General features: G+C 46.6%; 1 protein-coding gene across 1 annotated transcript in view; it reads left to right on the top strand.

Moving 5' to 3' along the window:
- Positions 1 to 13,644, top strand: part of SYN2 (synapsin II) — a 137,349-nt gene that overhangs the window by 116,875 nt on the left and 6,830 nt on the right. The window contains exons 10-11 of the mRNA XM_036497415.2: positions 332 to 481; positions 12,873 to 12,933. Coding sequence (XP_036353308.2) covers positions 332 to 481; positions 12,873 to 12,933 — 211 coding nt within the window. The remainder of the gene's footprint in view (positions 1 to 331; positions 482 to 12,872; positions 12,934 to 13,644) is intronic.

Genomic DNA, 13,644 nt, shown 5'->3' with positions numbered 1-13,644 from the left:
TCCGGTCTGTTAGGCTGACCCAAACCAGGTGCCAGATGTGAGGTACTGGGGTGCTAGTCCAGTGCCTTAAAAACTTACGAGCCATGGATCATCCCCTCTTCTCTTCATCTTTTCACTACCTCCACTTGACCTTCTATCAGGCTCACTGAGCCCTGGCCTCTGGAGATTGAGAGTCAAATGGGAACAAAGGTCCTGCTTCTGCAAAGACACACAAGGATAACTACTTCATCCCCAACCGATCCATGCTGGCTGATATCCCATCCACTCTGAAAGGCTGTACCAGGTTTATATCCCCAGACCCTGTCTTCACCTGGGCTACCTCTTCCACCAGGTCATGGATTGTAGTATGCCTCTGATTGGAGAACACCAGGTGGAGGACAGACAACTCATCACTGAACTTGTCATCAGTAAGATGAACCAGCTGTTGTCCAGGACTCCTGTGTTGTCTCCCCAAAGGCCCTTAACTACCCAGCAGCCACAGGTAAGCAACTGGGCAAACACCTAGGAGAGCCAAGAGCCATTCCAGAGTTGAGATATCCACAGGACTGCATGGATCTAGAGTCTTCTGCCTCTTTCTCCCGTTCCTTCCTTCCCCTCTGGAGGCCTGAGTATCTTCTACCATCCCTTGTAGAGGCCTTCTCGTTAGCAACCTGTGTATCATATATAGAAGTGTTCACAGATAAAGTATCAGATGCCTTCCTCTGAACTTAAAATATCCAGGGGACCAGAGCCTTCCTGGGACTTGGGTTGCTTCCATATTTTATACTGGGAAATCTCTAAAGAAACGCAGGAGCAGATGTTTTATGAGCCCTTCACTCTGATAGGTTTGCTGAATTTGTAAATGAAGAGGGATCCTGAGATAGGCATTTGGCCTACCTGTGAAGATGTCAGTTAAGAAGCTTGCATTTCATATCAAGAGCCTGCCTGGCACCCCTAGCTCCGGCTCCTGACTCTATCTTCCTGGAAATGTAAACCCTGAAAGACAGTGCTGATGGGTCCATTGGTTGGGTTCTTGACACCCACATGGGAAACCTAGGTTCAGTTCTTGGCTCCCAGCTTCATCCTTAGCCAGCTTCAGCTGTCCTGGGCACTGGGTAAGTGAACTAGTGCATCGGAGTTATCTCTCTCTTTCTCTTTCTAATAATGATCTTTTTTTCATTAAAAAGAAAAAAGAAGGGTCTTAAAGAGGAATCTGATGTGGAGAGGGAACAAGTCAGAGACTTCATTCCGGAAGAGTGGGAGGGAATGACAAAGCAGAACTCAAACTAGCAAGTTGCTTTCCTTTCTTGAGGGGAGGAGGTGGCTTTCTCATTTGGCTGTGGTAGATGACTGATAACCTATCACATTCATGGTAACATTACTGCAGCTGTAGGTCTAGTGAAAATCCACAAATATCAGGCCCTGTGCCTCTCAACTTGGCTAAAGAAAGCCAAGGATGTCAAATCCCATAAAGTAGGATTCAGAAATGTCCTCAACTCTTCCCTCCACTGACCTTGTGTTTAGTGAAATGGTAAGAACTTAGCCTCTCTCTCCTCCGGAATGGCAGTGGAACTGTGGGAGGAAGTCACTGTCCCTTTCTTGAGCTCAAGTCGTATCATTTGTAATCTGACTTCACGTAGTTAGGGAGGTAGAATAGAACAGTGATCCAGAGTGAGGGTTTGCAGTAAAAACTACCTATGTTTGAATCTTAGGCGCTTCATTTATTGGCTTTGGGATCTGGGACAAGGGCCTTATCAGTGGCACAAGGATAACCGTGGTACTTGTCTCCTAAGGTTTCCATGAGCACTGAGGGAAAGAAAGGCCCTATGATACAGCAAAACACCCAGTTATGCTCTGTGGTTATTATGAAAATGAGCAGTGTCTGGGCTTGGGTACTCACAGCCTTAAATAGGAAACCTCTCCTCTCTTCTGAAGATGAGTCCTTCTCTGGAATCATCCTGCAGTCAGTCTGCCACTTAGACCATCAGCATCCCATATCGAAGTGCCAGTTCAAGTCCTGACTGATCCAGCTTCCTGAAAATGAGGCTATGGATGAACGATCAAGTGCTTGAGCCCCTGCCACCTGTGAGGGAGACCTGGCCGGAGTTCTGGGCTCACGGCTTTGGCCTGACCCAGCCCCCCCGCCCCTGCCTTTCAAGTGACAAAAATAAGTGTTTTTTTTTTTCAAACAAAGGAATTAGAGTCTAGAAAATCTGCAGGAAAAAGGAATAAGAGTCTGCTCTTTACAATGGATATGGACAGGAAAAAAAAAACATAAAATAGTCTAATCACTTAGTGTAGAAGCAAATTACCCTATAAAGATATTGGTATTTACACAGATGTTGAGATTCATAATGATGAACTCGAATAATCAAAGAAAATGTTATATTTGCTCAATAGTCCATATTCTGTTTAAGAAAATTTAGAAGCATATGTGTAAGAAGTATTTTCCCCAAATGCAAATAAATACCACATCAAGGTTCTACCTAACTTCCATGAGAATGGCCTACATACAGAAATCAACTAACAACGACTGCTGGCAAGAATATAGGGGGAAAGGTCCCCTCCTCCACTGTTGGTCAGTGTGTAAACCAGTGCAGCCACTTTGGAAGTCAGTATAGAGAGTGTTTAGACAACTGATCTACCATATGACCCAGCTATCCCGCCCCTGTAAATATATCCAGATGAAATGACCTGCAGTCCTGAATGTATAGCTGCACAATAGTGAAGACATGGGAACAATCCAGATGTCATCAGCAGATGAATAGATTTAAAAACTGAGGTACATCTGTGCATTGGAATACTACACAACCGTAAAAAGAATGAAATTGTACCATCTGCAACAAAAATTTCCCAGCTGGACACCATTATAGTTAACTAAATAAACCAGTCCCCAAAGGACAAATATTACATGTTCTCTCTGATATAAAACAGCTTTTATGCAAAGTACAAAATAAATAGATACCTAGATAATCAGATGTATACACTTATTCTCTTAGATGAACTGTATAGTGGAGACTAGCATACCGGGAAGTAAAAATACATTGTCATGTATGTCTCTACTTCCAAATAAAAGGAGGACTCCTGGTGAAGCAGTTAAAGATACCTTGGCAGTATGATAGTAGATGTTCTACCTTTGCCTATACCTATAATGCCATGAAACAAATAGCAGAAAGTTTAACTTGTAACTGTTACTAAAGGACTATAATACTGTGATAATATGAGGGAAAGCGGTGGGAGGGAGAAATCCTTAGATCTATAAAACTTTACCATGGAAAATAATAATAATAACAATAACAATAATAATGGAATATTTCCTCCAGAATTAACTAAAACATGTCCATGTGGCAATTGGCAATTTCTCCTGAGAATCTAGTTTCCCCACTTATACAATGAGACAATATCTAAATGCCCTTTATATTGTAAAAATGTCATTGACGAAGTGGGAACTTGTGCAGAAGTAGATTTGGCCTAGATTCTTTCTGAATATCCAAGTTCTGAGTAGTAGGCTGTGTAATGGGCTGTTCCCATACACTCCTATACCACTTCTAGTATTTCATACCTTCTTCAGCTGGCTCCCTGTACACAACCTCTGACCAAGTGTACAAATCTGTGCTCGCAAAATGCTGCCGCCGTATCACAGAAGAGTAATTAAGAGATGTACTCAATTGCCTGTTGGAGACACAAGCCCATTATTTAAATACTGGAGATGATAAAAAGAATTTCATGGTTGACAATTATGAATTATGTTACTAACACTTTATGATTTTGTAAGTGTGATGAAATCAAGACATTTGACTCCTAATCCTGCCCCATGGTCCACACCACCCTCAGCAGGTAGTAAGATTATCTGCTAATTAGGTTGCTATTTTTCTCTATTCCATGGGAAGCCCTGCTCCTTGGAGGTCAGGCCAATAATAAGTAACAAAGTACCGGCATCACTCAAGTCATTCAGAAAGTTAAGAGGTTACCTCCAAGGAACCAGGGACAAGGTCAGACCTCCCTTATGGCAAAGTGGAGCTCTACTATACACATGACTAACAATATAGCAACCCTTTGGAAGTAAGTGCCGTGGAGTATTCATTGGTGTTTCCACTGACAGATTCAAGTGTAGCCTAGAGTGTATTCTTTTTTTTTTTTTTAAGATCTATTATTATTGGAAAGCCGGATATACAGAGAGGAGGAGAGACAGAGAGGAAGATCTTCCATCCGATGATTCACTCCCCAAGTGAGCCACAACGGGCCGGTGCGCGCCGATCCGATGCCGGGAACCAGGAACCTCTTCTGGGTCTCCCACGTGGGTGCAGGGTCCCAAAGCTTTGGGCCGTCCTCGACTGCTTTCCCAGGCCACAAGCAGGGAGCTGGATGGGAAGTGAAGCTGCCGGGATTAGAACCGGCTCCCATATAGGATCCCGGGGCTTTCAAGGTGAGGACTTTAGCCGCTAGGCCACGCCGCCGGGCCCAGCCTAGAGTGTATTCTTAAAATTAGTTCATAACCTTAGGACTTCAGTAATGAATGAAATAAAGCTTCTGTCTGAAAGCTGTTTATGTTTTAAATTGAAATCACACTGAACTCAAGGAACTCATCAGCATTGGTCAGATGGTCTCTTCTTGTCTCATCTGTGGACTTTGACTCCAGGCCTTCCAGAAGTCACACTTGGCAGAACACTTCGACTTTGGGTGAAAGTCATAACTGGTTGTCTTCCGGCTTCTTATTTCTTTCTGATGTAGCACATATCCATTGGTTATGATCAAGGAGACGTTTCAGTCAGGAAGCGCTCAAGCCCAAGGAACTGTTGGACTAGGTAGTCTTTGTACCCCGGCTCCCGCCATCCACCCACTTGCCTGCTTCTTTCCTTACACAAGCCTGCTTCCAAGGCCCACTTGGCATCTGGACCCCACTTCCATATTTTATTTCAGTATACATCTCTTTTGTCTTTTATCCCTTTTCAAAAGATCATCCTATTTATTTACAAACAAAAGTGAAAAACAGAAACCTCTCTCCACTGCTTGTTCTCGTCCAGCGACTGCGCCCTCATTTCTGGGCATCCCCTCCCAGTCTGTCTTCTGAGTTGTCACAGCGGCTGCCTCCTCTCCCTCTCATCACATCTCCTCTTCATTCTGCTCCTATCAGTATTCTACCCCTACCATGTCTGTGAAATTGATCTTAACCAAATCACCTCCATGTCACTGTGGTCCTGCCAGTCTTATTTTGCAGATGTTCTGGTGGCATTTTCTCTCCTAGGCTCTGTGATACTACCCTCCTGTGGTCTGCATTCTGCCTCACTGAATTCTCCAGCTGAGCCTCCTTTACTAAAGCAGCTTCTGCTACACATCTAAATGTTACGGCCCCAGGACTGGGTTGGGAGTGGGGGGTATTCCTTGGTGATATTGGCCAGCCCAAATATATCATCTCCGACTCTAACCATGCGTTTGAACTCCAGATCCACATTCCTAGCTCCTACTTGACATCTTATGCAGAGAAAAAAACGCATTGTAAATGTAACGCGACCAACACAGAACCCTTGTTTTTCTTTCCCTTTAGCCCATTCCCTGACCTGGTTTCCCCCAAGCAATTCGCGTAGGCCCATCCCTGTCTCTTTGCCCCTGTGCCATTCTCCCTGCTGCTGTCTGTACCCTGCCATCTTAGTTTAGCTGTGTCCTTGCTCTGAAAAGCCCTTCCCCTTGTTTTTGCATGAGTGGCTTTTTTTCAAGATGGTGTAAGTTATACTCTCAACCAGCCAGTTCAAAGTTGTCACTTACTTGCTGGCTACCAACCTCTCTGTTTAATTTTCTGCATAGTACTTCCTATGAGCTAAGATTATTCTTGTCTGTTTCTTTCTTTATCTCTTCCAGACTGCAGGCTACTAGTAGGGATTTGTTCACCACTACAGCGGTAGTGACTAGCAAAATCATCCCTTAGCCATTTAATACATCAAGAGTATAACAGCAGTTGGGTAAGAGTGGTGTGCCCAGCTGCAGTCAACTATAAGAAATTCAAACTAAAATAACAAAACTAAGTGTCTGCTTTATTTTTTAATTGTTTATTTAAATGAAAGAGTAACAGAGAGGGAGAGACAGGCATCTTCCACCTCCTACCTCAGTCTCCAAATGACTGCCGAAGTCAAGGCTGGGGAAAGCTGAAGTCAGCGGCTAAGAGCTCCAGCCAGGTCTGTGATGTGGGTGGCAGAAAACTGAGGTATTTGGGCCATCATCTAAGCTTTCACTTCATTGATTTTAGGGAATTTGAAAGGGAAAGAGGCTAGCAGTTAGGGACGTAAGCAGAAAGCATTCCTTGCGTGTTAGCAGCCTCCTAGGTGGGCTAGTTATACAAAACAAAGAGCAGAGACTTGAGCAGTCCTGGGCACTACCCACAGTTCCGAGGAATAGAGACAGGCATCGGCTGTTTCACCAAAAATAAGGAGGTGAGTGGCACCACCTGATCTGGTTGATTCTCAGCCTGGTTAAACTTGCCTGCCCTAGGGTTCGGCAAATCCGTGGGGGCAACTGACCCTCTCTGTGCATGGATCGTTCTCAAGGTGGCAGTGACACCTGGTGGCCAGTGGTGGCCAAAGCCTCTAAGTCGTGTTCCTAGCAAGTCCTCTATAAAATTTCAGTGCTCCCGTTTCTCCCATACATGTGCTGTTCCTGGTAGTCTGCACCCTGGGGCCCTGGAGAGGTGTGGGTGCAGTCCGCTGTTAGGCTCCTGGGACCAGGTGGACAATGCTTTCTGATCCCCATAGAAGTGGCAGCCAGGTCCTTTTCTTTTTTAATTTTTATTTCTTATCCCACCAATTCTACTTTTATTTACTATCTTAGTATATCTTCCAGAGCCAAAAGGCTAAAGGGCAAATGCAGAGCTGAGGGTCTGAGGTGAAGTCAGGTGTCCCAACTGGACCATAAAAATTACTTTGATTTGTGGGTTAGACCCATGGGAAATGATTCGAAGACTCGCCTTTGGAAGCCTTGGTACCTATTTTGTACTGGAAGACAAGCCTTTCTTTCCTGAACCGATCAGACCTAGGCTGTTGTTTCCAGTCTGAAAGTGCCAGTGTAAGAAGGCCAGGCTAAACATAACTGAAGTCCGCTCAGGGGAGAGAGCCAGTGCGGTGGAGGCATTTGGCAGATGTTTTCTCTGAGTGAAAGTTAAAGGCACTAAAGCTGAATGGCAGTCCCCTCAAGGAGGCCTGACAGAACGTCATGAGCTCTCTGATGCCGTCAGGAGACAGAACTGGTTCCAAGAGGCAAGTCTCCCGGAAGATGGGTTTTGACCCAGTGTGAGGAGTGAAACGCTCTACCACTGAGAGAGGAAATGGCTGCTTAGGGAAGTGGCATGTGGCTGCCACGCCATCCCTGATGTTCAGGCGGAAATGGAATGAGCTACATAACAAGGCTGTGCTGAAGGGGAGCTGGATCTGAGGATGTTGGAGCAGGTTCCTTTTTAAAACCCTCTTCCAGAGCTGGGGTACTGTGATACTGACTGTAGCTACAGGACCTGGAAAGGGCTGTGATGAATGTTCACAAAGGGCTGGGGCCAAACAACCTCCAGCCTGCGCTGGAGCATTCTGCAAGTACTGGTATACTGACTGTCCTGTCTAAAGAGATGTGCAAGATGTTTCTGTCCAGGTCTGTCCCTCCACAGCGCCTGGAGAAGTGGGGGGGGGGGTCTCTTGTTGTAGGGACACCCAGACCAGAAGAGGGCCTTTCCATTGTCCTGAGAAATGGAGCTTGGAGGGCTTTGCAGTGATGGAGGGTATGCAACTGTCCCTTGGATCCCAAACATGGAACTGAGCTTAGAAGAGGTAAATTTAGGACAAACAAGAGGCCTTCCTGCTTCCCACAGCCTGACTGGCTTTAGAGAATTTGTTCCCTAGTGAGAACAAGTTGAGAATGTGAGGAGATTTAGGGCAGGTTCATATAAAACCACTGATGACTAGATCCCCTAACAGACTATTAAGAGAAACTGGCTCTTTGGGGACTGACTTAACTTTTCAGGGACATCTTTAATCACTTGAAGCTGACTTTCTGACCTCATGTGAGCTGACCTCCTGTGCCCCCATAGGATTCATGGGCTGCCCCATGGGACGTTTCTTGTATCCTTAGATTATGGGAGGGACCCAGTCAAAGAGACAAGCTCTCTCTGCACAGTGGCTGCTCCTCTCAGAAAGGAAGGAAGAACACCTTTTATAGCCTTCCAGAGGAAGGAAAGTGGGCACTGGTGGCTGCGGAAGTGAGCCCAGCAGAGTCCCAAGGTGGCTGGACGCGTTCTGTCCCCTTTGCTCTGACTGAACCTACAACCTCCTGACCACATTCCTTCCGGCTGCCTCATTCTCCCCAGGGTCCTAGAGCAGAGCAGCAGGCCCAGGGGAGCTGATCAGAACAGTTTTGTGGCATGTCCAGCAAAATTTGGCCTACCCCTTTGCCAGAGCCAGACCCTGGGACCCTTTCCCAATTTCCTGTCTCAGATATGCTGAGCAAGCGCCGGCCTTCCTCCGTGGTGGGGTTGCTGGGCTCAGGCCAGCAGCTCTCCAGAGTTGAATCACTGGTGCCTTTCCTTCCTGCTGGGACCTCAGAGCCGGAGCTCCTGTTCCCCAGCTTATCTGCTGGAAGCCACAGGATGGCAAATTAAAGGTGCCTGTGTCAAAAGCGCACAGACCTCATCCATCGACTTGCCTTATTTCCCTGGCCAGTTCTTCCTTTCTGGTCACTCCATAAACTGTTATTTACTGCTTCTGGGGCATCTTGCTGAGGCTAAGTCAGTGATACACAGAGGGATGGTACAGCCCAGCTCAGAATCCCTCCCAACCCCTTCTCCCAACCCCCCAGGAAACAACTGTGCACTAGGTGACAGGAGGGCGCTCAAAAATATCTTCTCCACTGAGGCATGAAATTCCAGAATTAGAGCTTCATTTCTTTGGATTTGTACTTATTATTATTTAAACAATAGTAATACACTAATATTTCACCTAACATTTTACAGCTCACAAAACAGCACTCACTATTTTGAGTCTCTTCTATGAGATGGCTTCACTAGTAATTCTTTGTTGCGCGTATCAGGAAACAAAATTGAAATAATTTGCCAAGGGTCATACAGCTGTTAAGCAGGAGAGCTGGATCTTCTGGTCCCCAGTCCGTGATACTGCGCACTGCATATACACCTTTGGTGCTACCACTGGAGTACTGGGGAAGGTAGGATCGAAAAACGATGTTTGTCACCTTGTGTGAGAAAAACCCTTGTCCTCCTCTCTTAATGGCTGAGGACTGACTGTAACAAAGTGGGGACTCTGAGCTTTACCAGCTCTGACCTGCCTCCCAGGCTGTGTGTGTGTGTGAGTGTGTGAGTGTTACTGGGAGGCAGCACACGCCTCTTCTGCCAGGGCCTAGTAGCCCTAGAATTGTGTGGGCTCAACACTGCAGCTACAAAGGGCTTGTCTCTTATCTCAGGCATCTGAGGACCTGAAAAACACATGAAGGAATTAATGGGAGTCCAGAGCCAGTAGAGCTTGTGGAAGTCATGTGCCTGTACCCTTGTCAGCCCTGCTTCAGTATCTCTGACCAGAGTTTGTCTAGGCCCAGTCTAAACACCTGTCAGGCCAGGAGGCTCACTACTGACCAAGTCAGCTTTTGACATCTACTCAGATGTACACTGGGCCAATTGTAACTTTTTGATGAGTCATAGATGCTTTTATGATTACCTCGTGTAGTTCTTAAAATTTGCCTGTTTGGGAAACTGAGACTCAGAGATTAACTTGCCTAGAGTCATAGGAAGACAGATGTTGTTTCTAGGCTTCTCACCATCCTCTCCACTCCATGGACCTGTTCTAGTCTGCCAACACCACCTTTGAAAGAGGCCCTCAGAACTGGCTACAGTGCTCTTCCTCACAAGGCTTGATCAGCCAGAAGAGTGGTTACCCCATGTATTCCCCTTGTTAACAAGCTGGTACACCTCCAGCCACATCAGGTATTTGGCAGCAGCATTTCCGGCTGAACACCTCTCAACCTGCTGTCGTTCCATAAACCCAAGGTTGCTTTGGTTCAGGTTCTTAGGCTGTCACAAGGTCATTTATTCCTCTTCCTTTCTGTGTGCAGCTGGGCACAAAGCACTGGACTTCACATTCTTACCTGTTTGAGCCAACTCAACTTCCTGAGCGAAACTTGGCCTCTCAGTTTGAGCATGAGTTCCTGCTGCAGTCTGGCTGCAGGCCAGATTTTGGCAGCAATGCCAGAGTGGTCAGACTTATGTGGAATTCGGCATCCCAGGAGGCTCTTGGTGACTGAAGACGGATCCCATGGTATTCAAACTCCATAGGGAGTAGGCCCTCAGCCCCTAACAGACATCAGGCTTGTGGGCGGAGCCAAAGCTTCTCAGCCTGGCAAGGCAAAGTCCTAGGGGACTCTCCTCCCTGCCTCCCATGGTCCCTGAGAAGTCTTCAGTCCACGATCTCGATGGAGCCATGGTCAGATGCTCCCTAGGCGCCATCAAGGCCCATTCCCAGGCTCCAGCACAAAGGACCGCCTCTGGGAGCGCTTCCCCAAAAACTCTGGCAAAGGAACTTGGAGGATCAGTTCATCCTGGGTGTCTCCTGTGTGCAGCTGGAGGGAACCAGGGCCTGCCACTGTGACCTTCCCACCATGAACTCAACCTTTGCTTAGTAGAAGTCTGCCGTTAGGGCTGCAGTCTATGGAATTGTTTAAGAAAGTTTCCCCCAGGCTCTTAGGTTTCTTAGGGTTAGAAGGAACTTTCGTGTTCATCTGATCGACCTCATATTTAATGAAAAGGTATTCTGTACAATATCTTTGCCAAGTAATTTTTCAGCCTCTGCAAGAACACACCTGCCTCCCAAAACAACCCATCTTATCATTTATTTTTTTTACAATAAACATTCTTCCTGTTCATATATGTGAACGTCTGTCTTACTGGAGCTTGTCCCCACTGGCCCTCATTCTGCTGGCTTGCTATATGGTCCTCTCAGAAAACACCAGTTCTCTCAGATAAGAAAACAGCTGTCTATTCTTGGGCTACATCTGAGGTGACTCATTAACAGCCCATGTGATAGCTGGGGTGAGGCTGGTAGGAAGGCTGTTGGCTTCATTAACCCTACAAATTCTGCTGGCCCTCACGGAAGTATCCATTTCAGGAGAAGAAAGGATGTGATGTTGATGGTAGGGCCTAGACCGGAGGATAAACTGTATGGAGTCAGCCTTGGAAGGATTTGGTGTGCTTAGGACATAATGGAGAGAAGCCCAGAAGCATTCCTAATTACCGTGTTGGAGCAGTTAGGAATGCCGATAACATAGTAGTTACCGCATAGAACTAATGTGAGCACAAGGCAGCTACTGAATGGAAGTGCCCACCACGTTTCCTCACGCCAGTAAGCACTCAGTTAAGTGTTGGCTGTCAGTTACTTAGGATTAGTGACACATGGAGGGAAAGGGTTTAAAAAGGTTTAAAAGGAGGACAGCCACTGAGAAAATCAGCTGGAGCAAGAAGAGGTAGAAGAACTAGGAGACTGTTAGTCTCAGAAAGTTTGGTCAAGAGGGAAGAACTGAAGTATCTCGAAGCTGACTGGACAGAGTGGTGTCCAACAGCTTATTGGTTATGGGAACTACAGACTAACCCTGTGGCTCCTCTGAGAGTGCTTGAAGAAGTGAAGGGAAGTGCTGGTGTTCTTAGCTGTGATTGGTGAGTGCTGGGGTTCAGAAATACAGTGGGCACTCTCTGATGCGGCAAAGGACACTTAAAGTTTCCCTCCTTCCCAGCTTATTACGGTGGAAAATTTTCATAGAGGAACAGTTAGAGGTATTGCAGTTATCCAACAGTGATACTGGGAAAGGTGTGCTACAACTCCTTTTGTAGTGGAGCAGAAACAGGCCAGTGTAGACAGGAGAGGGATAGAGACAGACAGCCAGGGCAGTTGGGAACAGGAGAGAGAATGTGGGAGTGAAGGGGCAGTTACAGGAGAGAGGGCCCCTAGAGGAGGAAGAGAGAGAATATGGAGTTGCTTCTACTGCACAGCCCAGCTTTGGATGCCCTCCCCTAACAACATTACCAGCTTGCTTGACTGGCTTTACGTTTCATAGAGCATAAATTCAAGCTCCAGATGCTCCCTGCCTCTAAAACAAATGATAGACAAACCAAGCCACGTGGTCTTTGGTCCTGTCAGGGCATAATCAAAATCGCAGCCAGGGAATGGAGACAAGCTGTTGAGTAGAAGGTAATTACGCTGTTGGAGGGAAGAAACAGGTTGGCCTTAAACGGTTTGAGAACATTGGTCTCTTGCTCCTTCCCTTTGGGTAAGAAGGACTCTGGGAAACATTGGGCTGTCCCTTCCTTCGAGTCTCTCTCTTGAGAGTTTCAGCCCAGCCTGGAGAGGAGATCTGGCTTGATGTTTCAGACCCAGAACTAACTACATCCTGCACTAGCTCCAAATGAGAAATGGACTACCTGGTCTTGTCATCCCGACACCCTGTTGCTGCCCCTGGAGCCACCTGGAGCCCAAGCAGTCTTGAATTGGGGAGAGTTGATCTTTCCTTTACTGTAGACAGCCAGGCCTGTGGGGAGGAGTGGGAGCCAGACACGAGGTAGCCACCTGAGGAAAAGCCAGATGGGGTTGAAAGACTCAGTGCTTCCAGAATAAAAGGCTTCTAGAAGGGAACAAAAGAAAAGAAAGTTGAAGAGGTCTCAGGCATTGCATGTCAAGTCCCAAACTGACCACACTGTGCCCTACAGCACCTCCGAGCTGAAGGGCCCTGGGGAGGTGTTTCTGAGACAACTGACACCTTTGACCAGATCGTGCTTGGATTCCAGGGAGCTTTGCCATGGAGACACAGGGCTTCTCCTGGGGATTCGCTGGGTGTCTTGTTTCTATCACTTCTGCGTTTTTGTCTTCCAGAGTGGAACGCTTAAGGATCCGGACTCGAGCAAGACCCCACCTCAGCGGCCACCCCCCCAAGGTTGTTTACAGTATATTCTCGACTGTAATGGCATTGCAGTAGGGCCAAAACAAGTCCAAGCTTCTTAAAAATGATTGGTAGTTAATTTTTTTCAAAGCAGAAATCTTAAGCCAAAAACAAAACAGAAAAAAAAAATCAAAAAGAAAGGAAGGCGGGAGGGGAGTACCGGAGCCTCCCCGGTGCCGTCGCCGTGTCCTTTCGCTGCTGACTGGACTGTGTTTTTTCCTATGCACTGTCAGCACCTCTGTCTGGTTCTTTACCTGTTCCTGTTGTGCTTGTAATGCTCACTGATGTTTCTCTGTATGCCTTGTGATTCCAGGGCTGTTTGTCAACAGTGTACAAAAGAATTGTGCCTCTCCCAAGTCCAGTGTGACACTATCTGCTGGGTAGTTTGATAGCATCATTAAAAAAAAAAAAACAATATGGGGTGAAATACAGTGGGGAGACAGGCAGGGGAGACAGAAAAAACAAAAACAGAACCTAACTGCTCCCCTGCACCCCCAGGCTCATCGTAACACCCTCCCCCACTTACCTCCATGAGTGTGCTTGGGATCTTCAGCAAACTGTGCTTTTTGCTTCTTTTCTGCATGTCTAGGGTAAATAGATCGAACTATAAGAGATTTTCAAGGTCTCATTTCCATAGCTTCATCCATTGAATTTGAAGGCATCCACCTTTTTTTCTGTTTGCTAAAATTGGGTGCAGTCTGAGTT

This window comes from Ochotona princeps, chromosome 21, assembly GCF_030435755.1.
Source record: "Ochotona princeps isolate mOchPri1 chromosome 21, mOchPri1.hap1, whole genome shotgun sequence".
Classification (NCBI taxonomy): Eukaryota; Metazoa; Chordata; class Mammalia; order Lagomorpha; family Ochotonidae; genus Ochotona; species Ochotona princeps.
This window is presented reverse-complemented; position numbering and strand designations above follow the sequence as displayed.